Source organism: Amphiura filiformis, chromosome 16 (assembly GCF_039555335.1).
Source record: "Amphiura filiformis chromosome 16, Afil_fr2py, whole genome shotgun sequence".
Classification (NCBI taxonomy): domain Eukaryota; kingdom Metazoa; phylum Echinodermata; class Ophiuroidea; order Amphilepidida; family Amphiuridae; genus Amphiura; species Amphiura filiformis.
Window position 1 is genome coordinate 13605435 of NC_092643.1, and position 26113 is coordinate 13631547.

At 35.7% G+C, this 26113-nt stretch overlaps 1 protein-coding gene across 3 annotated transcripts; it reads right to left on the minus strand.

Annotated features, from left to right (window-relative positions):
* Positions 1–3662: 3662 nt before the first annotated feature.
* Positions 3663–6697, minus strand: LOC140135593 (uncharacterized). 3 transcript variants are annotated; one of them, XM_072157133.1, is made up of 3 exons: positions 6449–6637; positions 6254–6391; positions 3663–5828 (listed from the first exon to the last, which is right to left on the minus strand). In XM_072157133.1, the coding sequence occupies exon 3, from the start codon at positions 5800–5802 to the stop codon at positions 4651–4653; it is 1152 nt and encodes a 383-aa protein (XP_072013234.1). In that variant the 5' UTR covers positions 5803–5828; positions 6254–6391; positions 6449–6637; the 3' UTR covers positions 3663–4650. The 3 variants fall into 3 exon arrangements, with proteins under 3 accessions (XP_072013234.1, XP_072013235.1, XP_072013233.1); XM_072157134.1 differs by lacking the exons at positions 6254–6391; positions 6449–6637 and adding an exon at positions 6644–6697; XM_072157132.1 differs by having other exon boundaries at positions 6254–6637.
* Positions 6698–26113: the final 19416 nt, after the last annotated feature.

Sequence of the window (26113 nt, forward strand, 5' to 3'; positions counted from 1 at the left end):
AGGCCTAAAGCTGTATGTCAAATCGAACAATTGGGACACCAGGACACCTTCGGATCGCGAGGAGTGAATATACATGTACATGTACATCATGTGAATATAGTCGCACCTTTCCTTTACCAAAGTCTTATCGAATTGAAGTTCTTAAAATAATTATACAGAGTAAATTCCTAAACATACATTCATGAATTTGATTTTCTTATTTTGCTTATAAAATATAAATCAAACTAATGTAACTCTTATATCATGCTTGTATAATATGTAACTTCTCTTTTATCGAATTATTTTGCCTTTCCCCGTAGATTATATGACCCAGTAAATTAACAAAGAAAAATTGAAACTGAATGTCTGTGTCAATAATATCTGTGCAATTCTTAACAAATATGTAGTGCTAATAAACATACATAAACGTGTAAGCAAAAACAAAAAACAACAACAAAAACTTCATACACATAGTGTAATATAGCAAGAAGATGTAAATGTCATAGGCTTCATCAATTAGGGTAACTTATCAATATGAATAAATTGGCCCAGGAAATTAGATCGCCAAAACCATTGGAAATAGTACTATACCCATGCTGAATTACAAGTTCATCTCCGTAAATTAGTACATATTAAATACAACTTTATTGCTTTCGAAACCAAAATGAATTTAATTACATACAGATGTTAACGCATTTGCCAATCGTACAGTAATTGCCATTAGTGATCTATGTCATGGATCATCTGCATGGCAAATGCTCACTAAATACGTCTCAGATTCGACATTATCCATATACAATTTCCTTAAATGTGTAATGGTGTATAGAATAAAACCCAGCGTCTTGAATGTAACGATTTTTGAAACACGCTGAACCACGAGCAACCCCTTCTCCCCCCAATTCAAGTAAGGCATCTTTTCGTATACTATTACACGTTGTTTCAATCTACAATATAACACATAATAACATATAGGCATTTGTGTTTTCTGCCTATGTAAATAACCAGGAGGCTTGACGGATCCCGTAAATCATCGCTCGATTAATTCGGGGAGCCCTTTTACGGTAATTCGTTTTTAAAATGTCAAATTAGCAGACGCATATATAACGGCATGATATGGTAGTACACTAAAGCGAGCAATTGGAATTACACTTACACAGGGGCAAGATACTTAAACATAGCCCGGTTTGCAAATGAATATTCCTATGCACGGTAAAGATTATGAGCGTTGAAAATACCCTTATATCTGCTAACTTAAAAGGGTCCAACAAAATAAAAACACGCGAGTGTTTTAGTTGTTTATGCCCGTTAACTAAAAAGCATTTTCAGTATGCAGACCTGTCTGGTATGCGATGAATCTTCTTATATAACGCTTTATGAGATGTGGCGAGCATGTACACCGTCGCATCTTCATCTGATATCTTCACTAATAGGATAAGTAATGCTCGAAATAATATCTGAAAAGGCTTCCAATTCTGAATATGAATTGTAATTGCATGCCAGTGTAGAGTCTTGATATTTATCATTTGCAGGGTACAACATATCGCTCAATAGTGTTTCTTAAATTTTGCAGTATTTTGTTGTTTGTTCATAATATTTGTAACAGTGCATGTTACTTGTTATGTTAGTCATTTATATCTTGACGATCTGATAATACCGTGCATGTATTTCACAAATGAATCATTTGCACACAGGATTGGATTTACCACGCAAAAGTTATGCAAATAGGGTTTATCATTTATAAACTGATATTAAAGACCTCAATATATTATCAAAGTAAAATGAACCGTGAAAAATCCAGGGACGTGGAATGTTCTCTTCTAGGCCTACTATTTGGTTGGTTGCCATGTCCCCGTTTTCACATTCATAGTAGTTTTTAAGATATAACATTAATTTCATAAATCAAAGGCACTTCAATAGTGGTAAACATTGTATACGTGTGGGCGGCGTTAGGCCAACCCCTGATGTATTGGCAGTTATTTCGTTGTTGAAAAGAGCAAGCTTTCTATAACATAAACGATTCTACAACATTGTTTAAAGCTATATCGTCAGCCTGCTAAGATAATTGCCCAATTATTTTTTTGCATTTAGGCATAGGCCTAAACATATTTATTCACCAATCTTTGCACAAGAACAAATGATAATGAGACCAATTAAAGGGAATAGTCAGAAATAATTAGGGTGATTTATATGTATCTGATACATGCTTGAACCATATTTTTGTACTTTGTTCTCAAAATTACCAAAAATAAATAGGCAGTTATCGTAGCAGGGTGACAATATTAGTTATATTCAGTTTCAGTTTCACATCACGTGCGCACCATAGCCATAGCCTACACGTTTAATAAAATTAGCATTTCAAAATCTTCAATGAACCGTATGAAATAATATCAAAATACGTTGTAGTAACTTGTGTGTATACATGTAGGCCTAGGCCTATTCGTCTCAGATTTTAATAGCCATTTTAGAAAAAAGGAAGCATGAGCAGCAGGGCTGTCAACTCTCACGCATTGGCCGTGAGTCTCACGCATTGGGTCACTTTCTCACGGTCTCACGCGGTCACGCCAAGGTAGTATCTAGTAAAGCTCACGCAAAAAGCTGGAAAATGATTAAAATCTCACGCATCGTCATGAATAATTTGTTGCTCCTACCCCCCGCTAAAAACAGTTATTAAACTTGTCCGACGGCGAACTTAAAATCTAACAGTAAATTGTCACCCCCTGTTTCAACCTGGATCAAATTTGATGAATCAATACTGATAAAACGCCATATACACGTGTAATAAATAAATTGGTTTGTTGACAATATTAGTGTATCTATCTATTCAAGGATACAATTTGGAGTGTTTCAACATGGTCATGCAAAGTTTATTAGCCTCGACATCAAAGATTAGACTTAATTTATTAGAACTGTGCGAGATTCATCTGTGATGACACAAAATGAAACTGCGTGATACAATAAAGTGACAGTACTCCGACTCTAATTACTGCATCGGGCAATAACGATTATTGGCAATTGTTTTGTGCCAAGAAGTGCTATTGATTTTACCTTATTAAACGGGCATCAATTTATCTCTCTCGCTATGTCTGAAGGCCCTACAAGTTAATTTCAACGTCCTTGTTTTATTTTTTTAAGTGTTTTAAAAGGGCAATTCGATAGTATATTGAGAGATGGTGTATTGAACTTTTTTATACGTCCACAATGACAAGGACGAACTTTCATTCCATTGCCCAATAAACATAGATACATTATATGATATATACATTGTATACCTTTAGACCTACATGTGTATCCATATTTTTGGGTTAATATTCAGTTTGTATATTTACCTATAACGTACAACACATAGGCCTACGCAGTACAAAACCAACTGATTACATATTTAATAAACACTGAAACATGTTTATTTTTATATTTTACACGTAAAAGTATAGTGGCGTTGCATACGATTAACACCATAACACGTTTATAGAGGTTTTGTGATAAATTATAAACACTTTAACACGTTTATATCACCAATATAAACAGACGCATGTGTTATATCAATAAATACTTCTGGAAACGTGTTATCGTATGCAACGCCTCCTATATACTTTTACGTGTAGAATATAAATATATACGCGTTTTAGTGTTTATTAAGTGTTATCCGTTGTTTTTTAGTATATTTCACATTTGCTTTCTGTATTAAATTCTATACTTAAAAGTTAGGTCAATCGTCATGCATTTATACACGATGTCTAACGCGATAAATAGTACCCACTTCCTCTTTGTGAAAATTTAATGACTCTGTTGAAACTAAAATTATTCTAAATAAATTTCTAAAATGACGATTTTACAAAAAATGTAGGGGCTTACACTCTTTACTTTTAGTAAGAATTTTACACGTTAGGACGGAACGGTAAATGATATTATACATGTACGTAACAAAATATAATATAATATAGAACGCTCACATATGCTCGTAAATCTAAACTTAAGTACAGCATTTACATTACATAATTGTTTAGGAAAACACTGACACGCATATTTATATTTGACCATATCTTCGCAATTTCTCGTATCTTCCTTCCACTAGCTACATACTTCACAAAAATATCTTGAAACTTCATCAATGCCTGCACTGATCATAAAGTCCATCAATCATCAAAATGAATTGACTGGGGAATATACTCACATGATCTGAGGAAGTCGTGTTTTGGTATACGTAAACAACCATTTATCATGTGTTTATGGGGTCACACATCAAAAAGCAAACAGTTTGATACTGTTTGTGGCACTCTTGAATGTAAAATGTACAAATGTTTTAAGTAAAAACGTTATTTTAAAGCAGGGTGTCAATGCAAATGGGGTTTAAATTGGTTGTTCCAAATAATAAATTCCATTGCTCTGAAACAGCGCGGTATAAAACTGAGATTTAAATAACCAAATGAAAAAACACATTGCGCACACATTTTACCTAATTTGTTACAAATTAACTAATTTGTTACAAAAACGTACATTAAAATAATCCGATTTAATCGGAATGAAGACAAGTGATACATGAAGGCACGAAAGAATTAATATGGTGGAAAGGTTAATACAAAAATTATATTCGGCGATAAATTGCCTCTTTTTTAATCTCTATCTAAATGATGGAAAATATACACCCGAGTCCATATGATGTACAACTGCATGTCATCGATAGGCAACTCCCATCATTTCTACATCGGCCGGATGAGAGAACCAATTGCTCATCATTAAGGCCATCACCTCAGCTTTGGACAATCGGAATTGCCCATCAGGGCCGGGAGTAGGGAAACGTTTGAATCCGCCTCCTGGGCTTCTCTTTGGCGATGATGCACGATCTTCTACAGCATATTCAAACTCGTCCTCATCAGATTGATCTGAGAACTCCCCTTCCTCATACTCATCATCACTATCAAATGGTTTTGTCTCAAGAGCAGTTTTTACTGTTTTCTTAACAAACTTGAAAATTAACACACACATGCAGATATGCCAGAGGAAGATCAGCAAGACGGTGATGCCGACTTCCTCTTCGCGTTTCCAATCTCGCCCAGTGATACAGATAGTCATTCCAACTTGGATAAGCCACGTACCCTGGACTACTGTGCTCCCATATCGCATCCATCTAATCCATTCTATAGTCGGACAGAATAGCTCACCAAACACAAATAGCGCCGAGAGGTAGATGAGGGTACATTGTGGGGTGTACATGGTGCGATCAGATTCTGGGGGTAACTGCATCAGGTGACTGGCAATTATGGCATACTCGCATAGAAAAGCAATGGCAAGGCACAATCGGGATGCGGTTCTCCAACCACTACCCCGTGATTCCGCTATCATTCGTAATATCCCGTAGATAGCATACGGGAACCACACTATCCATACAAAAGTTCTACTAGTTGGATTCTTTGGGTCATCAACGAACCTAAAAGGGTTCATTTCAATGATGACAACTGCACCCACAAAACAGCATATCAGAGCTCCTTCAGTCCACGTTCCCATGAATAAGCTTTCCATCATTGTATTGCTCTTATGATCTTCCGTAGTCCGTACCCCGGTGACATAGCTGCGACCAAATGCCCAGCCAACGCCCAGGGTAAACAGAAACATTCCCAGGAAAACAAAATCGTCCCAACACACAACCATCGTGGCGTTCGTGGTCCCAATCCCACCGCCTGCCACCAAACCGAGAGTCTCTTGCTGTTGCGATCCCACCGGGGAAGTGTGTGCTGTATGCCATAGATCCGAAATGTGTGGGATATGGCCAGAACGGCCTGTGTGAGGATGTCGAACCTTTCTCGGTCTACCAATGCTGATCTGCATTCAGATTCAAGGACGTGATCAGTGACCTGGAAAGAAAATAATAATAATAAATCATGCATGAGTAAATGTACACATAAAACTTGGTAGTTATTAAATGCCAACTTTTCGTGTATATGCAATCGTGACAAACGCTGTACACTAAAATGTATACATTGTTCACCAAGAGCTTTACATACCTGACGCAGGTTCTGAAGCATGGATATAATAATTTAGAAAAATGGTTTGTACTCAAAACGTCGCACCCAACCTCAAAAGGCACAAAATGGACGGTACTTCGCATGATATCCCATACTAAAGTTCAGGGCAGTGTATACATGGTATTAGGTCTATGCTGCGTACATGCAGGACCTGTGTATCCATGTCTGGTATACCCATCCCATGTCATCCGGAATTCCGGAGCACACATCCTCACACAATATCAGTGGTTACTACACTATGATTGTGGGCCTACCTTGAAAGAAAAATAACGGATGTATCCTACATCATAATGTTGTCAGTAGGCTATTTCAACTTTCAAATAACAAAACTTGTCGTCCACAATATTGGAAGTATGTGTAGTTATCCCATGTACACAGCTGGTGTAGTAGTACTGCATGTAATACCAGTACAGACAGATAGTATTGCATACACTGGTATTATTATATACACACGACAGTCAGTCAACACTTCCTAACTTCTTCAGTCCACATATATCCAATAAAATATTTCTGGTTCCGACATGCTAGTATTTCCTAAGTTGTTATCCACAGCGTAATCTGCTGAGAATGTCTTTGGTTCACGACTTGAGTCCTGTTTTTATACCACGTTATATTATCCACATCCTTACACACGTGTCACTTACCAAGCCTATGAAAATACAATTCAACTACCCGAGTACACAGTGCTCCTCACCATGCTCACAATGTGCGTATTGGTTTTTGTACACACAATCAGGGATCCTATTCAGTCCAAGACAGTTTACGGTGACTTACGCTCGCCCCATCACAACTAACAAACTCTCTAACTTCTTGTACAGTGGAACCGAATGAGGGCGGCAAAGTAGTACCTGATACAGGTCTGGCAAAGCCTGAGCATCTGCGCAATTTAAGCTCGCAAAGCAGCAGATGCTTGTAAAAGCCCAATACGTAACAATTTATAGGCTACGTATTGGGTTCAACCGTTCTACCTGGAACAAAAACTGACAAGAAATAAATCATCACGCCCAATACGTAACAGGACTAAAATCCAATTCAAATTACCAGGGCTATAAATTACTTTATTCATACTCCCTCCATCTGTAGTGAAAAAAAGTTTTGTTACATATTGGGCTGGGTTTTTTTTTCCAACTGGCAAAAAATAAAGCATCTTGCCCAATAACATACTCCCTCCCGCTGTAGTGAGAAAAAGGGTTTGTTACATATTATATTAGGCTCTGGTTCTTTTTAAACAAATTATAGGTGGTATGTGCAATGCATGTGCTTGGTATTGAATTATTCTATATTCACCCAGAAACTCATTTTGAGTCATTTATTTGTAACAAATTATTTGACAGTGTTTCCTCTGGACTTAGAATTTTTTGTTGGGGTATTGGGCTCTGATTGTTGCAGGATGCTTTATTTTTTGCAAGTTGAAAAAAAATCCAGACCCCAATTCGTAACAAAATTTTTTCTTCACTACAGAGGGAGTGAGTATGAATAAAGTAATTTTAGTTATATTTTAGTTTTGTTACGTATTGGGCGTGATGATTTATTTTTTTTATTATAGGCCTAGGTAGAAAAAGTTGAACCCAATACGTATCAAATTGTTACGTATAGCTATTGGGCTTTGTTACGTATTGAGCTCTTACAAAGGCTCCATCATTGCCCGTGATTCTGCTATCATTCGTAATATCCCGTAGGTAGCATACAGAAACCACACTATCCATACAAAAGTTCTACTAGTTGGATTCTTGGGGTCATCAACGAACCTAAAAGGGTTCATTTCAATGATGACTACTGCGCCCACAAAACAACATATCAGAGCTCCTTCAGTCCACGTTGCCATGAATAAGCTGCGGAAGAGTCGTGTCATGACACATTGGGGACATTTCTCAAAGATAGACAACATCATTGAACATGGATCATGTATAGGCGTAGGCCTATCTATAATACGATAAGTCAAAATTGTCTAATGAATAAATATGTATTTAAAAATACATAATAAAAGGCATTTACATTATTACCATACACATACTAGCTACAGAAAATATAATGTTAAATTTCGGCTTGAATGGCGATAAAATAATATTAACTTTTCAGATCTTAGGAACTTAGATATAGGCCTACCTATAACAATATCGACTTTCAAATGGAATATCAATAGAAATAATAATGTTGGTTGACTTTCCAGACATGGAATCCTCATGTGTCAACGATGATGTCGACTTTCCTAATTATAACGCTTAATGTGATAATAATGTTGACTTTCCAAATTATACCAATATGGAGATAACAATTTTGTGTTTTCAATGCTTATCAAATGTGGACATTTCAAATTTGGTATACAATAATAATGATGGTGATGTTGACTTTCCAAAACTTTGGATACCAATGATGATAATAATGTTGACTTTCCCAAACTTGGAATACCAATGATAATAATAATGTTGACTTTCCAAAATTTGGAATACCATTGATGATAATAATGTTGATTTTCCAAAATTTGGAATACCATTGATGATAATAATGTTGACTTTCCAAAACTTGGAATACCAATGATGATAATAATGTTGACTTTCCAAAACTTGGAATACCATTGATAATAATAATGTTGACTTTCCAGAACATGGAATACCATTGATAATAATAATTTTGACTTTCCAAAACTTGGAATACCATTGATAATAATAATGTTGACTTTCCAAAACTTGGAATACCAATGATGATAATAATGTTGACTTTCCAAAACTTGGAATACCATTGATAATAATAATGTTGACTTTCCAAAACTTGGAATACCATTGATAATAATAATTTTGACTTTCCAAAACTTGGAATACCAATGATGATAATAATGTTGACTTTCCAAAACTTGGAATACCATTGATAATAATAATGTTGACTTTCCAAAACATGGAATACCATTGATGATAATAATGTTGATTTTCCAAAACTTGGAATACCATTGATGATAATAATGTCGACTTTCCAAAACTTGGAATACCATTGATGATAATAATTTTGACTTTCCAAAACTTGGAATACCATTGATGATAATAATTTTGACTTTCCAAAACTTGGAATACTAATGATGATAATAATGTTGACTTTCCAAAACTTGGAATACCAATATGATAATAATAATGTTGACTTTCCAAAACTTGGAATACCATTGATCATAATATTGTTGACTTTCCAAAACTTGGAATACTATTGATAATAATAATGTTGACCTTCTAAAACTTGGAATACCATTGATGATAATAATGTCGACTTTCCAAAACTTGGAATACTAATGATGATAATAATGTTGACTTTCCAAAACTTGGAATACCAATGATAATAATAATGTTGACTTTCCAAAACTTGGAATACCATTGATCATAATATTGTTGACTTTCCAAAACTTGGAATACTATTGATAATAATAATGTCGACTTTCCAAAACTTGGAATACTATTGATGATAATAATGTCGACTTTCCAAAACTTGGAATACCATTGATAATAATAATGTTGACTTTCCAAAACTTGGAATACCAATGATGATAATAATGTTGACTTTCCAAAACTTGGAATACCATTGATGATAATAATGTTGACTTTCCAAAACTTGGAATACCATTGATAATAATGTCGATTTTCCAAAACTTGGAATACCAATGATGATAATAATGTTGACTTTCCAAAACTTGGAATACCATTGATAATAATGTCGATTTTCCAAAACTTGGAATACTATTGATAATAATAATGTCGACTTTCCAAAACTTGGAATACTATTGATGATAATAATGTCGACTTTCCAAAACTTGGAATACCATTGATAATAATAATGTCGACTTTCCAAAACTTGGAATACCATTGATAATAATGTCGATTTTCCAAAACTTGGAATACTATTGATAATAATAATGTCGACTTTCCAAAACTTGGAATACTATTGATGATAATAATGTCGACTTTCCAAAACTTGGAATACCAATGATGATAATAATGTCGACTTTCCAAAACTTGGAATACCATTGATAATAATGTCGATTTTCCAAAACTTGGAATACTATTGATAATAATAATGTCGACTTTCCAAAACTTGGAATACTATTGATAATAATAATGTCGACTTTCCAAAACTTGGAATACTATTGATGATAATAATGTCGACTTTCCAAAACTTGGAATACCAATGATGATAATAATGTCGACTTTCCAAAACTTGGAATACCATTGATAATAATAATGTCGACTTTCCAAAACTTGGAATACCATTGATGATAATAATGTTGACTTTCCAAAACTTGGAATACCAATGATAATAATAATGTTGACTTTCCAAAACTTGGAATACCATTGATGATAATATTGTTGACTTTCCAAAACTTGGAATACCATTGATAATAATAATGTCGACTTTCCAAAACTTGGAATACCAATGATGATAATAATGTTGACTTTCCAAAACTTGGAATACCATTGATAATAATAATGTCGACTTTCCAAAACTTGGAATACCATTGATGATAATAATGTTGACTTTCCAAAACTTGGAATACCATTGAAAATAATAATGTCGACTTTCCAAAACTTGGAATACCAATGATGATAATAATGTTGACTTTCCAAAACTTGGAATACTATTGATAATAATAATGTCGACTTTCCAAAACTTGGAATACCATTGATAATAATAATGATGACCTTCTAAAACTTGGAATACCGATTATGATAATAATGTTGAGTTTCCAAAACTTGGAATACCATTGATGATAATATTGTTGACTTTCCACAACTTGGAATACCAATGATAATAATAATGTTAACTTTCCAAAATTTGGAATACCATTGATGATAATAATGTTGACTTTCCAGAACATGGAATACCAATGATAATAATAATGTTGACTTTCCAAAACTTGGAACACCAATGATGATAATATTGTTGACTTTCCACAACTTGGAATACCAATTATAATAATAATGTTGACTTTCCAAAATTTGGAATACCATTGATGATAATAATGTTGACTTTCCAGAACATGGAATACCATTGATAATAATAATGTTGACATTCTAAAACTTGGAATACCATTGATGATAATAATGTTGACTTTCCAGAACATGGAATACCAATGATGATAATAATGTTGACTTTCCAAACTTGGAATACCATTGATAATAATAATGTTGATTTTCCAAAACTTGGAATGATGATAATAATGTTGACTTTCCAAACATGGAATACCAATGATAATAATAATTTTGATTTTCCACAACTTGGAATACCAATGATAATAATAATGTTGCCTGATGAGTGTAGGTCGGCTTTGGCTGGCCTGCATGAAACAACGTTGTAAATAATGCTTTAATAAAACACCAAGTCTATTTTAAATGTATTCCTGCTCCCTTTTTGGTTGAGGACTTTACTGTCCATGATTTACCTTACTTGGATTTACTTACTCACATTGGTCATGTACTAAGTTTACATGAATATGGGGGTACGTGTGCTTTTTGGTAAGTTTTGTTTTATATTCCAAACTCATTATTAATTCACCTGATGTTGCAGTAATTAGCACTAATTGATGCCTGAATGCCTAATTAGAGCCATTCCTGCAAGAACAATTCGCAGATCGATCAAAAGAACATATCACATATCTACCTGTGCAACCGAACGCACAGAACAGTTTTTAGTTTCCAGGATTTAAAGATTATGTTGCCTATAAAATTTTAAGATATATAAGAAAGCAAAGGTATGCAGGGGCTATTTTAGGGGGAAAATCACTGCACATTATTTTAGCAAACGTAAAATCTAAAAGATCAGCCAGCAGAGACGAGGTTGTGGGGAAGGGGTTGCTGTTGGGGGGAGTTGCCTCATTCGAGTTTTGTGAATTTTGAGAAATCGCGCGTTAAAATTACGCATTTTATTGACTCAATTTTGACGTTAAGGGCTCGGATAGCAACGCGTCGCGACGTTTGCTAAGTATTTTAATGGGACCTGAAAGCACACCAGACATACCACATTGCATTCTGAGTACAAGGAATTTCCTTCTGATATCAAATAATTTTGATTTGATTTTAATTCGCGATTTAAATACAAATTTTATGACAAATTATTAAAAAATGATATTTTTGATAATTTAACAGTCTTCGAAGTAAACTTTATAAATCTAATGATATGCACTTAAAGTGTATGTAGCTTTCCCCAAAATTTGGGTGAAAAATTTATATTTTCAAAAATTATACAAAAGGTCAACATTTTTATATGATGGACGACTTTTCATCCCAGCTACATACAATTTAAGCACATATCACTGTTCTTCTCCATCTTACACATTAGCAGTTGGTAGAGCATCGGTCCAGTTATCCGAAGGTCCCAGGTTCAAATCCTGGAAGGTCAGTGAAATTTTCTTTATTGTTATTATCGTTTATAGCATATATAAATAATATAAACAGTGGTCCAATAATTTACCCTTGTGGTACACCTCAACTAAAACCTAAAATTTAATATATAGCATTATTCATTTACGATTTTTCCAAATATTGAGTACTTTCATCGCAAAGACAACTTGTTCTTGTTTCTTGGTAGGTTTTATACTCTCTAAATGTAAAAGAGTGAAAAAACTCACTCACCAAAAGAGTGATTCACGTATACAACCACTCAAAAAAGAGTGAAAACCACTCTAAAAGAGTGAATTTCAACCCGTTCAAGGAGTTAAATGAAGGACAACACGTTTTTAGAGTTGTTAAAAAAACACATTTCACTCTTTTTTGAGTGGTCTTATAAGTGAATCTCTCTTTTGGGGAGTGATTTTTTTCACTATTTTACATTTTAGAGAGTATAAAATCAGGCGGCGGATGACATGATCGAGCCGGCAACTTGTGAAACCGCCCGGCCGTATGGCATTTTCCAATATAGTTTTGTGGGGTTCATTATCGAACCCAAACGGTTTTAGCTTGTATTTATATTATTTATCAACATAGGCCTATTTGTTTGTGATATTTCAAGCGTTTTAAAATTTCAAAATAATCCCATTCAATTACACGGTTGACGATGAAAATTTACTGAATTTAGAGAATGCAATGCGGCCACCACCTGTATAAAATGTCAATCCACTTGTTGAAAGTACACGCCTGGTTCACTAATGTTCGGTTAACGGTATTATGTTTTATAAATGTTAATCAGAAAAGAAATTGGTTTGAGTTATTTAGAAGGGTAAATTCATTTAATTGACTTGTCATTATTTATAACTACCGCTCCATGAAAGTACACACCACGGTTCACTAATGTCATTAAGTTTATGGTAATATGTTAATCAGAATGCAAAAACGAATACAAACTCTGCAAAATGCATAAAATGCCAACAGGTTCTTACAATTGCACGAAATTAATTTCTGTAAAATGTAATAATAATTTTAACAAATGTTTGGATTCACTTAAAAACGTATGGTTTCATTTAAAATGTCAATCCATTTAATTGAATTATCATTTTTTGACAACTCTGGTAATTTGATATCAAGTTAAACGGTATTATGTTAAAAAAATGTTAATCATGAAAATGAAAAACGCATACAAAATCTGTATTAAATGTTTCTTGAAATGCAAGCATGTCCCTACCATCTCTTAAAATGTCGCACAGTGGCGTAAAATTCTCAAATCGCAAATGTACATAAGTTGTCGGCAAATTCTTATAATATTCGGCAAGGTTGCATACAAATTTCATTACAAAAGATTGAAAAGATTTACAAACACTGTTTATGAACATGTCTATATAGTGCTTACTTTAAACACTAAGATGTTTAGTCCATAAACAGTGTGTTTATTTTATGTACGTTTAATACCCAAATGATTTGATGTGTTCATCATTAAGTGTTTAGGAGCTCCTATGTGTTTAGTTCAACGTTGAAAGTGTTTAATTTAGTATATATCTCTATACATTGACCGTGTAAACACCAAGAAGAGTTTTTAAAACCGGCTGATTTTGCATGCATATATATCAGTTTTTTGACTAATTTACCATGATTAAGCAGCGCTATTGTTCACTGATCTGGACTCCTCGCTACTAATTATGTTGCAAATAAATTATAAGGTCATAAGAGGTTTCCTTGAGCATGTTGAGGAAAGCCGCGCTTTTAACACTAATTCACACTAATTTGGCCATTAGTACTAATAGTATTGTAAATTTTGATCATAAAATGGGTCTAAAAATAAGAGGTCCAGATCAACTGCACCGAATTTGTTGTCGAACTTGTGCCGATATTGAGCCAGAGGCGTTATCAAGATGCCCCCATTACCAGGTCTGCATGCCATTACAGGCTGCGCCCTTGCTTTTTAAAAAAATTGTTGCCCCAGTGGCATATCAGGGTGGGCAGCGATGAAAATGTACCTGGTGGTCATATTTTTGGCGCAAAACTTTTCCATTTTCAGTAGGCCTACTTAGCCCAATTTAGTGGTAATTTGCAACATTACACTATTTTTGCCCCAAATTAAGGTGTTTAACGGTCTAAAAAGGAGATGGACATGGCAATTCTGGTCAATTTCTGTCCAGTAGGCCTAGATGGAGCTGGCTAGTCCGAAAGTCGTCTGGGTCCACTATCCCCCACGCCTGGTGCAGATTTTATCGTCCAGAGGGTTTTGCCCACGAGTGACCGAATAATCAGGCAGAAAGGGCGTTGCCAGAGTCGTTGTGAGGCAATATTTGTTTGATTTTCCCCCTCCAAATTAATGTTTGACTGATTACCACTAACTGTAACCTTTTTGCATATAGAATTTTCCGATTCTATCAGTCTTACTTTTTGGAGGAACGTTTTAATTTCCTGGTCAATTTTCGGGCTGTAGTGAAACTAGAATAGAAATATTTTAAGCACGGATTTTTAAATCTCACTGCACGGGTTTTTATTCTCACTGCACGAACGTACAATGAGAATAGCAAAGCTCGTTATCAAGAAGACTGGAGACAAGGTATGGTTTGATGACCACTGCATGCTGTACAGAACCAACTTCAGAAGTACCTCCTTGGAATGGAAACCCACTGATTTCAGATAGACAGTTTGGATTTAGGCCACACCACATCACAGTTGACATCCTCACCATTCTGGCTCAAGGGTGATCCAACTCCCTGGACAGAGGCAACGAAGTGCGCCTGATTGCCCTGGACATCAAAGGAGCATTTGACAAGGTCTGGCATGATGGCCTTTGCTCGAAACCTATGGCAAAAGGAGTATCCGGCAAGCTGCTCACCTGGATTAGGAGCTACCTGACAGATCGTTCCATCAAAGTTGTCCTATCTGGCCAGTCATCAAGTACTTCCGCCATCAATGCATCAGTTCCTCAAGGGTCAATATTAGGCTCACTTTTATTTTATTTTTTCATTGATGACCTGGGTGATGAGTGTGAAAACCAGCTATACCTCTTCGCAGATGATTCTACCTTGTTTTGCGAGATTACATCTAGAGACAACCCTGAAGCAGTTACTGCTAGCATAAACAGAGACCTGGAGAAATTGAGGATCTGGGTAGACAGATGGAAGGTGACCTTCGAGCCATCGAAATGTAAGGCAAGGACAATATTAGGAAAGAGAAATCCAACCAAGCTAGATCTTCTGTTTGGTACCACCAAACTGGCTGAGAAGGTGGAGCTGGAGATCCTGGGAGTCACAGTTGACAGCAAGCTGACCTGGACAAAGCACATCTCCAACGTCTCATCCAGAGCAGGACAGAAGCTGGGCGCTCTGAGGAGAGTTGCAAACAAGCTTGATATGAGAGTCAGAGCAACCTTTTACAAGGCCCAAGTTCGCAGTGTGATGGCATCACTGTCTTGGATGCGTGCCAGCGCCACCAATCCAGAGGAAGGCCCTTCGAATCATAGGTGTGAGTGAAGAGGAGGCGATTCAGAGCAAAACATAATATCTCTTCGTCAAAGACGTCAAGTTGTTACAGCAACAGTCCTCTACAAAATGCACACCAGCTTGTGCCCACCAGATCTGAAGGCACTGCTACCAAAGCCATTTGTAGTCAGAAGAGCTACCCGCTCCAGCTTGTCCATGCCTTGCCATGCTCTCATAGTACCAGCTTCTAGGACCATATCTACTGGCAGGACATTCGTCCACACTGCAGTTCACGTTTGGAATAGCCTACCAGATGGAGTAGTCGGAGACGTAACTGACAACGGCGCACCATCCTTAAAGAGCAGAGTGCATAAGCATGCATCTCATTTCATGTGTCTGATGCTTAAGTTACTGTATTCCTTCACTCTTTTTGTTCCTAAGCTGCTGTGGACCACTGATTGGCCCATGTGGTTGTCTTTTATAGTGCCTAGGTAAGTTCTTGACTTGTGTCACTCCTCGTGAGCTTTTGTTCACTCTAGCATTTTATTAAAAAAAGAGGTACGTTAAAATAGTCCCTGAAGCAAGGCTACATACAAGCTAGTTTCAGTTACCATGTTTGAAATAAACATCAAATTGGTACAAACATGTTCGGAGGTAGGCTTTATTCAATATCTTTGAAAAAGGAGGAATTTTAAAATAGACCTAGTAAAGCTATTATAATTGTCGTCGATCTGACAGGCAAACACATTTAGTCTAGTGCCCACCAGAAAACTAGAAAGTATGGGCAACATAAAGTTTGGTTATTTTATGGCTAGCGATGAGCGATTGTATTGTTTTACAAATCGTATTGTACTTTAGAAGCATGAAGTACGATCCATCTCATTGGTTTAGCGATAAATCTTTCTTCACCCAAATGCCCAATTCTTGTTGAAGTCCCTGTGATCACAGCTACAGGATAGAAATCTAGAAATATACAAAATTTAATTTAGTCGAATTATATTCAGGTTCAAAGCTCTCACATTTCACACAAAAACTAATAGAGCATAAAATGTGTAATGCTCCATAATCTCTAATTTCATTATCAATCGAGTAATTATATTACAGTAGTTAATTTCATTAGCATACAGACAACTTCATCGACAAAATTTCCGTGCACAACATTTCTTTAAAATGCCTTTTTTTTCTCGGATAGGAGAATGGCATTTTTACAGGGGTAACCCTGAGATATTTTCATTTTAGAAAATATTGTTTTTTTCTTTGATATTACTGGAATTCATTTTGATGTATAGACCAAATTAGTTATAAAATAGTTCGGTATTTAATTAATATTATATCTGAGATTGAGGGTGTTCAGGGGGAGTAAGATGCCTGGACACATAACTTAAAGTACTCAAATTGACGTTCTTATATAATTTCGTTTCGCTGCTAATCTTGTTTAAAAAACCCGTTGGTTAAGGATGGGTTTATTAGATATTAATGGAGTTCATTTTGACGTACAGACCCAATTAGTTATAAATTAGTTCGATATTTAATTAATTATAGCTGAAAAATTTCCGCTTACATAATTTCTTTAAAAGGCCCTTTTCTCAGATAGGAGAATAGCATTTTTACTAGGGGAAATGGAAGTTCATTTTGACGTTCAGACCCAATTAGTTATAAATTAGTTTGATATTTAATTAATTAAGAGCTGAAATTGAGGGTGTTCAGGCGGAATAGATCCCAACACATACCGTAGCTCAAATTGAAGTATAGGCCTACATGTGATGAGGAACCTGGGCCGTAATAGCTCGGTATTTGCATAGCTTCAAGGAGCTGGTTCGATCTTCGGGTATCTCGCACACTCCAAAGGGGGAGTGGGTCTACCCAGACATTGGATGATTGGAGCAATGATCTAACAAGACTGATTTCTCAAAGCTTGGCTATGGTCAGGCTTCCTATAAGCCAGCAGGGTAGCCCTACCAATGTGGATCCATTTTATTGATTTATCTTTCTCGCTATAGGTGATGTATGATATGAAATTGTATGCAGGTATAGGCCCTATGTAGGACTAATTGGGCTTAAGCCTGAGGAAGCCTGACCACTAGCCATGCTTCGAGAAACCGGCCCTTCAAGTTCTCATACTAATAAAGGGAGACAAAATTTCACTGCCCTTCTATTTTTAAGTATGTGATTTCACTGAACCCTTGTGTGAATGAAGCTCAGGTTGCTTGTTACACCCACTCCTGTTGTGAAAATAAGGGTTGCTTGTATTCAACGATGGTTACCACTGTAATTAAGGATGGTTGCCCATTATTAACATTCCAATACCTCATGTCAAACATGAAGTCCAACTGGCCACATAGTCAGAAGTATCAAGTATGCAAAAATAGCCACAAGAATAGAAACCTATAAATACCCAAGTGTTTCCAACTACTGCTGAGCTTTGGAGTATCCTACCTGCCAGAGATGTCGTTACCAAAATTGTGTATAAACTAGATACAGTATGAAGCCTTAAAAGTTATGTAGAATTTTCCTGAAATGTGGCGGCTTTGGTCTTGATTGACAGTTTGGGTTATTGACACACTCATTGAAGATATAATTATACTACTTGTTGCCAAACTATGTCACATAAAGAGTAAAGCAAAAATAACTACCCCTTTAGATTTGCTTCTATATTAAAAACAAACATTTCTTTGATTGAAAATATTTTTGACATGCATCATCTACAGACTCTAGTCTATTCTATTTCTACAGGAGGTCTGATACAGGAGTAATCACACATGAATAGAGAGATTGCTGATTTCAAAATTCGCAAAAATCAGTTTCTTTTTACAGGAGGATAGTCAAGCAGATTTTGATATCTAGCCCCGTTTGTCTGACCAGAAATAGGGCAATTGCAACCCGAGCTTCATTCACACCAGGGTTGAGTGAAATCACATACTTAAAAAAGAAGGGCAGTGAAATTTTACCATACATCATTGCTAATATTGTCTCCCTTTATTAGTATGAGAACTTGAAGGGCCGGTTTCTCGAAGCATGGCTAGTGGTCAGGCTTCCTCAGGCTTAAGCCCAATTAGTCCTACATAGGGCCTATACCTGCATACAATTTCATATCATACATCACCTAGAAAGATAAATCAATAAAATGGATCCACATTGGTAGGGCTACCCTGCTGGCTTATAGGAAGCCTGACCATAGCCAAGCTTTGAGAAATCGGATCAAAGTGGCTAGGGGAATCACTAGTGAGCAAGAAACATAGAAGAACACACAGAAACACATTGTTACTTCTGCTATTTCTTGCAATGCTGCAAGAATGGTGTTTTATTACTTAGTGATATACGTTTCGGTACATACACCAATTGAGTATTATCTTTGCTCAACAGAACAATTTGACTCAACTAAAAAAAATATTGGCCAACAAGGTTTACAATAACACTCATAGTACACATTACACTGGGCTGATTCTATCAAACTTTGTCACAAGTGTCCAAAACTATGGCTCAGTCCAAAATCCTATTGGGATTTTAAAGACCTACTGATAGGTATAGGCACCCAAATTTTGTATGGAATCAGCCCACAAGCTTATAAAAAAGGAAGAGGGTCAATCAATTCATTAATAATATAATTCATCTATTAATCAGTTTAACAAACTTTACAGATTTTAAAAAATAAACCAGGCCTAAAATAATACATCTTATTTGTGGGACATTATTATCATACATTTTGGTACATATCAATACTACATATACACATCCATGTACAAAGTCAGAGATAGTTTTGCTACAAAAAAAAAACAAATATGCGGACAACTAAATCTGGAACCTTACACAATATACATGTATCTGATTTCTACACGGATATAGCTAACTATATAGCCTTGGTAGTTTGTGTTAAGATAGGCCTGCTATCACTGAATTCTCTTTTTGTACAGTTCTATCAATGTAAGACAGAAAACAGGCAACTATAATATATACATAAATAAATACTATAACATCACTGTTTTCTGTTTTAAATTGTTAGAGCATTTTATTTACAAGATTGTGGAAGGATTCAAGATGAAAAAAGCAAAAAATAATGTTTTTATTGTTCTTATTGAATATCGGAAGAGGGTTGACACCATTGGCTGACTGACCAATTTACATTCCATATTAAGACAAGATTACACTAGTTACTCTTTAAAATAGAGGTTTATACAATCCTGTCCTGCAGGTAAAATGACTACAGCAAACATTTAACCTCATGAGTACTACCTGCCGATCTATCATTGCCTCTGATTGGTCAATTACATGATATCTTCATTTTAATCACCAATCAGAACGGAGTTTAGCAAATAATTCACCCCAATTGTTTTGAGTGGTGAAATTATTCTAAACAATGTTGCTGATTGGTTCAATTGATAATGAAAACTCCTTTTTGACCAATAGGCAGGTAGTTCTCATGGGTTAATACACAACTTGAAACATATAAAAGGGACTGTTTATGTAACCAGACATAATCAAGCATTACAGTATCTGTAGTCTGTTTTATGCAAGACTCACTCATGTTGAGTGGTAAACATCATTCCAACCTCTGAAACCGATGTCAGAGTCTTGTGGATCAAATCAAAACTCGACCGGCGGTCAAACACAGGTTCCGTCCAGTTTCTTTTGTTCTAAACAATGGAAACCAGTCAACCACCGGTAGAGTTTTGATTTCATCCCTTACTGACTTTCCCTACATAAAAAACCTATGATATAGACAAATCCAATTTCACACATTCCTACACCTCAATGGCAGCCATAGCTGGGTCCCGTCGGCTCCATCTCACCTAAAATGTGAAATGATGCGGCCTTGGAGGGTATTTTAAACTTTTTCTATCATCCGTGTTACACGTAGACAAAAGAATGATGACAGTTTAACACAAAAGAATCCAACATCGATTTTTAAGCGGCTTTAATCCACCCAATTGGGCAGTCACAACACGAGTTTGGTGCTGCGGGGACCCATTAATGGCCAACCAAATCCTGACCATGAATTGGCTCGTTGGATTCGTCTATAAGATTAGACTTCAAAAGTAGACACAGTGGGAATCGATCCTGAGACCATAGTATTGTACACCCTAATCCCTAAACCGGAGAAGGCAGAGTTACAATGGTCCCCATTCAAGTTCTAACCATACATGAGCTTTATGAAATAAAGTGATATTGGCATTAAAAGGCTACGCTTCACTGTGTCTGGCTACATAAATAGCCATAGACCAACCTGTGGGTTAAATGGCCGTATACGGCTATGTAAACACTTTGTATATAAAAACAGCACAGTATTTAATTTCTAATTAATACAAAAACTATGAAATAAATCATTGGGCTTATCAAAGAAGATTGTCAGAAGATAGGTAATGTTTTTTTGTGTATAATTATACCCTATGTGAATAATGCTTAGATATAATCAATAAAAGAATGTTGGCAATTTGTGGCACAATCTATAATTTTATGTATGTTTCAGCCTGTACAACTCCCATTCACCTTGGGTGTCTACAGGCCTGAAAAGAGATTTGACCTAAATATGCTCAAAATTGCCATCCATGGTCTTCAAAATTGCCATACATGGTCTTCAAAATATTTCACTCTGAGTGTGTTTATCATTTATGACAGTTCTTACCAAATTTACCACAACACTCCCTCAAATGTCAAATGACACCGACCATATCCGGAGGTCATAACTGCAAAGCAGTGGGTTGTAGAATTAATGTACCTGGTTTTGTGTTATATAGTGCATTCTTCTTGCAACAATTTCCATCAATTTGTGGTAAATTAACGAAATGGCTTATAGTGGAAGTTTTTGCAGTTACCTTTATTCCCGGAAAAAACATGTGCCTTTCAATTAGGTTGATATAAAATCTCCTTTCATTTAAGACACTGTGTGTAAAGGTTTCAATACAACACCCTCAGCTTGAAAACATTTTGGAACCTTTCAAAACTGAAAACTCAAGTTGCAATATTGTGGTGAAAATAAGAAATAATGAACTAGGGGCTCCTTTTTACACAAAATGGCCCCCGGTTCACTTCATTCAACATGGAACCAGGGGCCACTTCTAATCAACAAGGGGCCAATATTTGTTCTGGATAAGTTCATCATGCATTTATGGCTATGGAATTGAATTTTTGAGTATATTGACAGGGGCCAGTTTCTGAAGAAAAGTGTCCCCTGGTCAGCTTAAATTTAGAATGGACCAGGGGCCATTTCAGGTTTTCTGGGGGCTAAACAGCTCCCGTCTCCCACTTATTTTCACCCTTCTCCATACCAAAGCACCAACCCACAAACCTACCAATACATATTGAAAGGATGGTAATTGGGCTATTCCAGTTGAAATCCACACTACCCCTGTGGAAAATTTAGCTAAAATCTTCCACAGTGGGAATATGAGTTTCAAATAGAATACACAATTGGGCAACTTCTATTTGAAATACTCACTCAAGGTGTGGAAGATATAGGTAAAGCCATAATACAGGGGGAGTATAAGTTTCAAATTACATTTGAAAAACATTCTCCCCGGTAGAAGATATTTCCAATTTTCCACAGGTGGAGTGTAAATTTTAAATTGAATAGACCATTAGAGCTCCAGTAGCAAATAGCATAGAAAATTAAGCTGCCATTATCAAGAAAGCTGCACCCAATGATAAAAAGTAATCCAGTGAAATTATACACATCACACACACACACCATATGAAAGCTATATTGTGTTTTTACATGTAGATTCTTCTTGAGACTAGTAGTTAAGTTTACTAGTCTTTAGGGGCCAGTTTCCCGAAGCATGGCTAGTGGTCAGGCTTCCTAAGCCTTCAGACTTAACCCCAATTAGTCCTATATCAGCTGATATACCAGAGCTTACAATTTCACATCATACATTACCTAGAAAGATAAATCAATGAATGGATCCTCATTGGTTGTGCTATCCTGCTGGCTTACAAAGCCCAACATCTAGCCAAGCGTCGAGAAATCGAACCTAGGAGTCTTCTGCACCAACTATTTCTATTACATCATTTCCATATTATTTTCTTACTTATTTTTGCTGCTGCAACATAAAATGCAAGGAGAAAATGAGAAAAATTCCCTCTAGGAAAGAAATCTATGCTCTCTGGAATACATGACCAATGGTGTACTGGACACAATATTTAAAAAGCAAAATCTATAGTCTTTATATCTTCCTCAAGTCAGTAATTTAGATATTGTTTTCTACTGTATCTCTGAATGTAATAATGAGAAGTATATAAAAATATACATTTTCAGAAAGGAATGCAAGAAATCCAACTATCATAACAGATTCCTGCAAAAATTAACAGTTTTTGAGAAAATCTCAATATTTGATTTTACTTTACAGACTCATTGAAGTTATATGGACTATAGTCAACATTTGAATCACATATCCATTAGTGCTGATAACACTGATGCTGTAATCTTATTTTTAAAAAAGAAGTAAAAAACTAAAATATATAAGAATGATAGATTCCAACCGAGCCCACAATCTACCTTCAGACAAGAGCCACTATGCGACACAAATTGTGTATTTCAATACAAATGTTATAGAAATATTGTGTACAGGACATCATTGGTTTTATACATCTATGGTTTATGCAGCAATTCATATTTTGTGATAATGTTCACGATAATGCTGTGATCTCACACCAGAATTGATTCTATTAATGTCAGTGACCTCACAGTTATTCTATTTTCATCATGGCTTTTTCTAAATATTTTGCTGTAAAAATATCTAACCTAGACCCAGTTAACACCACGGATATGAGATTTTTCCTAATGTAAAGTAAACGCACATCACTTCATTCGATCTTCATTACTTTTATGAAAATCACTTTAAATCAAATGAAGTTATTTTGTAGTGTGAACGCAACACATTCGATTAAAAAAAGTGCTGTCTGTTTCCAGTTACAGTACTTCATAGCTAGGCAACCAAACATGCATGTAAGTATAATTTGATACTCACCGAGATACGCTAGGTGTGAACGAACCCTATCTTCACTTAATCTGCATGATGTGAACATAGGCTTAATTAACTAATGAAGATTAGTTAATCTATATTGAATTACAGCATTTTGTGATGTGAACAGGGTCCTTGGAGTGTGTGGTGACCCAATTTACTATGGTTCATTGTTTATACAAAAGATAAACACACCTCGCTATCCAAGTATTGATAAAAAGTCACTGTTGTAATTAACAAACATTAACATTCCTGTCTACCATTATATTTTGTTCATTACGTCTGGTCAAGAATTCATTACTAAAGAACAGTGGTTTATTGCAATGTAGATGCAGAAAATACATTATGATGGTTCCAATAACAAATAAACATTAAACAAATCAAGTTGCTGCCTTGTCAATTGTTTCTAAAATACAACATTTTTTAGAGTCCCTTATGCAATAAAACCAAAATAAAATCTGTATCTGTTCCTCCTCAAAATTAATTGATTGTGATGACATCCTACTCATTTTGCTTATTCCATGGATCATTTACCTTACCAATTCTTTAACACTGTGTGTGTTACATGTTCACTTATATAACAAAATGAAAAACATTGCTTGTACCCGTATTCTTTTCCATTTGTTTAAAACAAAGAAAACAACCATGTATGCAATCTTAATTGTTTGAAATGAATTACAATGTTCAGGCATGTGAGTGACCAAATATTCAATAAAAAGGAGGAAAACAGCCTATAAAAGGCTATAAGAGGATGAGGCTGTAAATGCTCTTATACTTTTGAACAGAGCAAAATAATGAAGAAAAGAGGAGAAACAGAATAAAAATAAGTCTGAAATCCAACTCAAAGAGGAACGGGAGGGCGAGTTAGCGCAGCGGTAATTCCCTCGCTTTGCACCACTGAGGTCCCAGGTTCAAGCCCGGCGCCGCCCAAGGACTCATGTGCACTTGGTTTATCCCGATTCCATGCTCGCTCTCACAGGTTTTCTCCGGGATCTCCGGTTTCCTCCTGTATCGCAAAAATCGCTGATTTGTTGTTTGGTTATCAAAAACTTCCTTCACCCAATGGAATTTGGGGAGCTGCACAGATAATTGGTGGATGTTCGGCAGCAACTTAGTTGATGCGATCTGATTGTGATGATTCACCATTGCAGCGAAATTACAGCGCTTTGAGTCCTCTAAGATCTGGAGAAAGGCGCTTTATAAATCCAAAATTTATAAAAATTTATTTAACTCACATGCCTGATTATGTGCCATTTTTATCAGAGAAATCTTGAAATCAGGAGCATATCCAACATCATATGTACAAGCAAATTCTTGCTACGAAACCTGAACAAGCACAAACCTGAAAACCACAGCTTCTATTAATTAATATGTGATTGGCATAGCATCTGTAAGAATGGTTAGTGAAGCAGCTGAATAGGGGCACATCTTGTGCAACACAAAACTCTTGTCTGTAATTTCACACTCATCAATCCTAATTAGGCCGCTATTCCTGTTGAAATCCATACACCCCCCATGGAAGACATTTTAATCACTCATGCAGGGAATGTGAATTTCTAATGGGGTTACCTGCATGGGTGACTGCATTTGAAATCTACACCCACTGTGTTTGAGATTAAGGTCATGTCTACCATCGGGGTGTATGGATTTCAATTGGAATAGCTTATTAAATCAGCCAATGAAGCTCCAATATATACCTTAATGTGTAAAAGGGAGGAAAGACACTGACAGGTAAAATGATCAAAATATTTAAAAACAAACATCCAAAATAAATGTCATAATCACCCTGAGGCTATTCTGCATAAACAGCTGCTCATTTGAACAAAAAAAAATATTTGTTTGCCATGATAAATAACCTCAACCAATGTTTTCAATGTAAGGGGAACTGTTTTTCATCTACCTGAATGTATGTTTATTATCCTCATTTGGGGAACATGTATTGGAAAAGGACAAACATTTCTATATTGCCTCTCTTCCACATGCTTAAGGGGGTACTACACCCCTGTGGTAAATTTGTGACTATTTTTGCATTTTTCTCCAAAAATAATAACACACTGGTAACAAAAGTTATACATATTATTGGGGCAAGGAATCCAATTACTACACTGAAATTTCAGTGACTCAAGAATAGCGGTTCAGTATATATGATAGGAAATCGAGGTACATCCTAGCGGTACCTTATTTCTTATCATAAATAACAAACCGCTTGTCTTGGGTCACTGAAATTCCAGTGTAGTAATTGGATTCCTTGCCCCTATAATATACATAACTTTTGTTACCACTGTGTTATTAATTTTGAGAAAAATGCAAAATAGACACAAATTTATCGAGGGGTAGTACCCCTTAAAAGCATTTACATG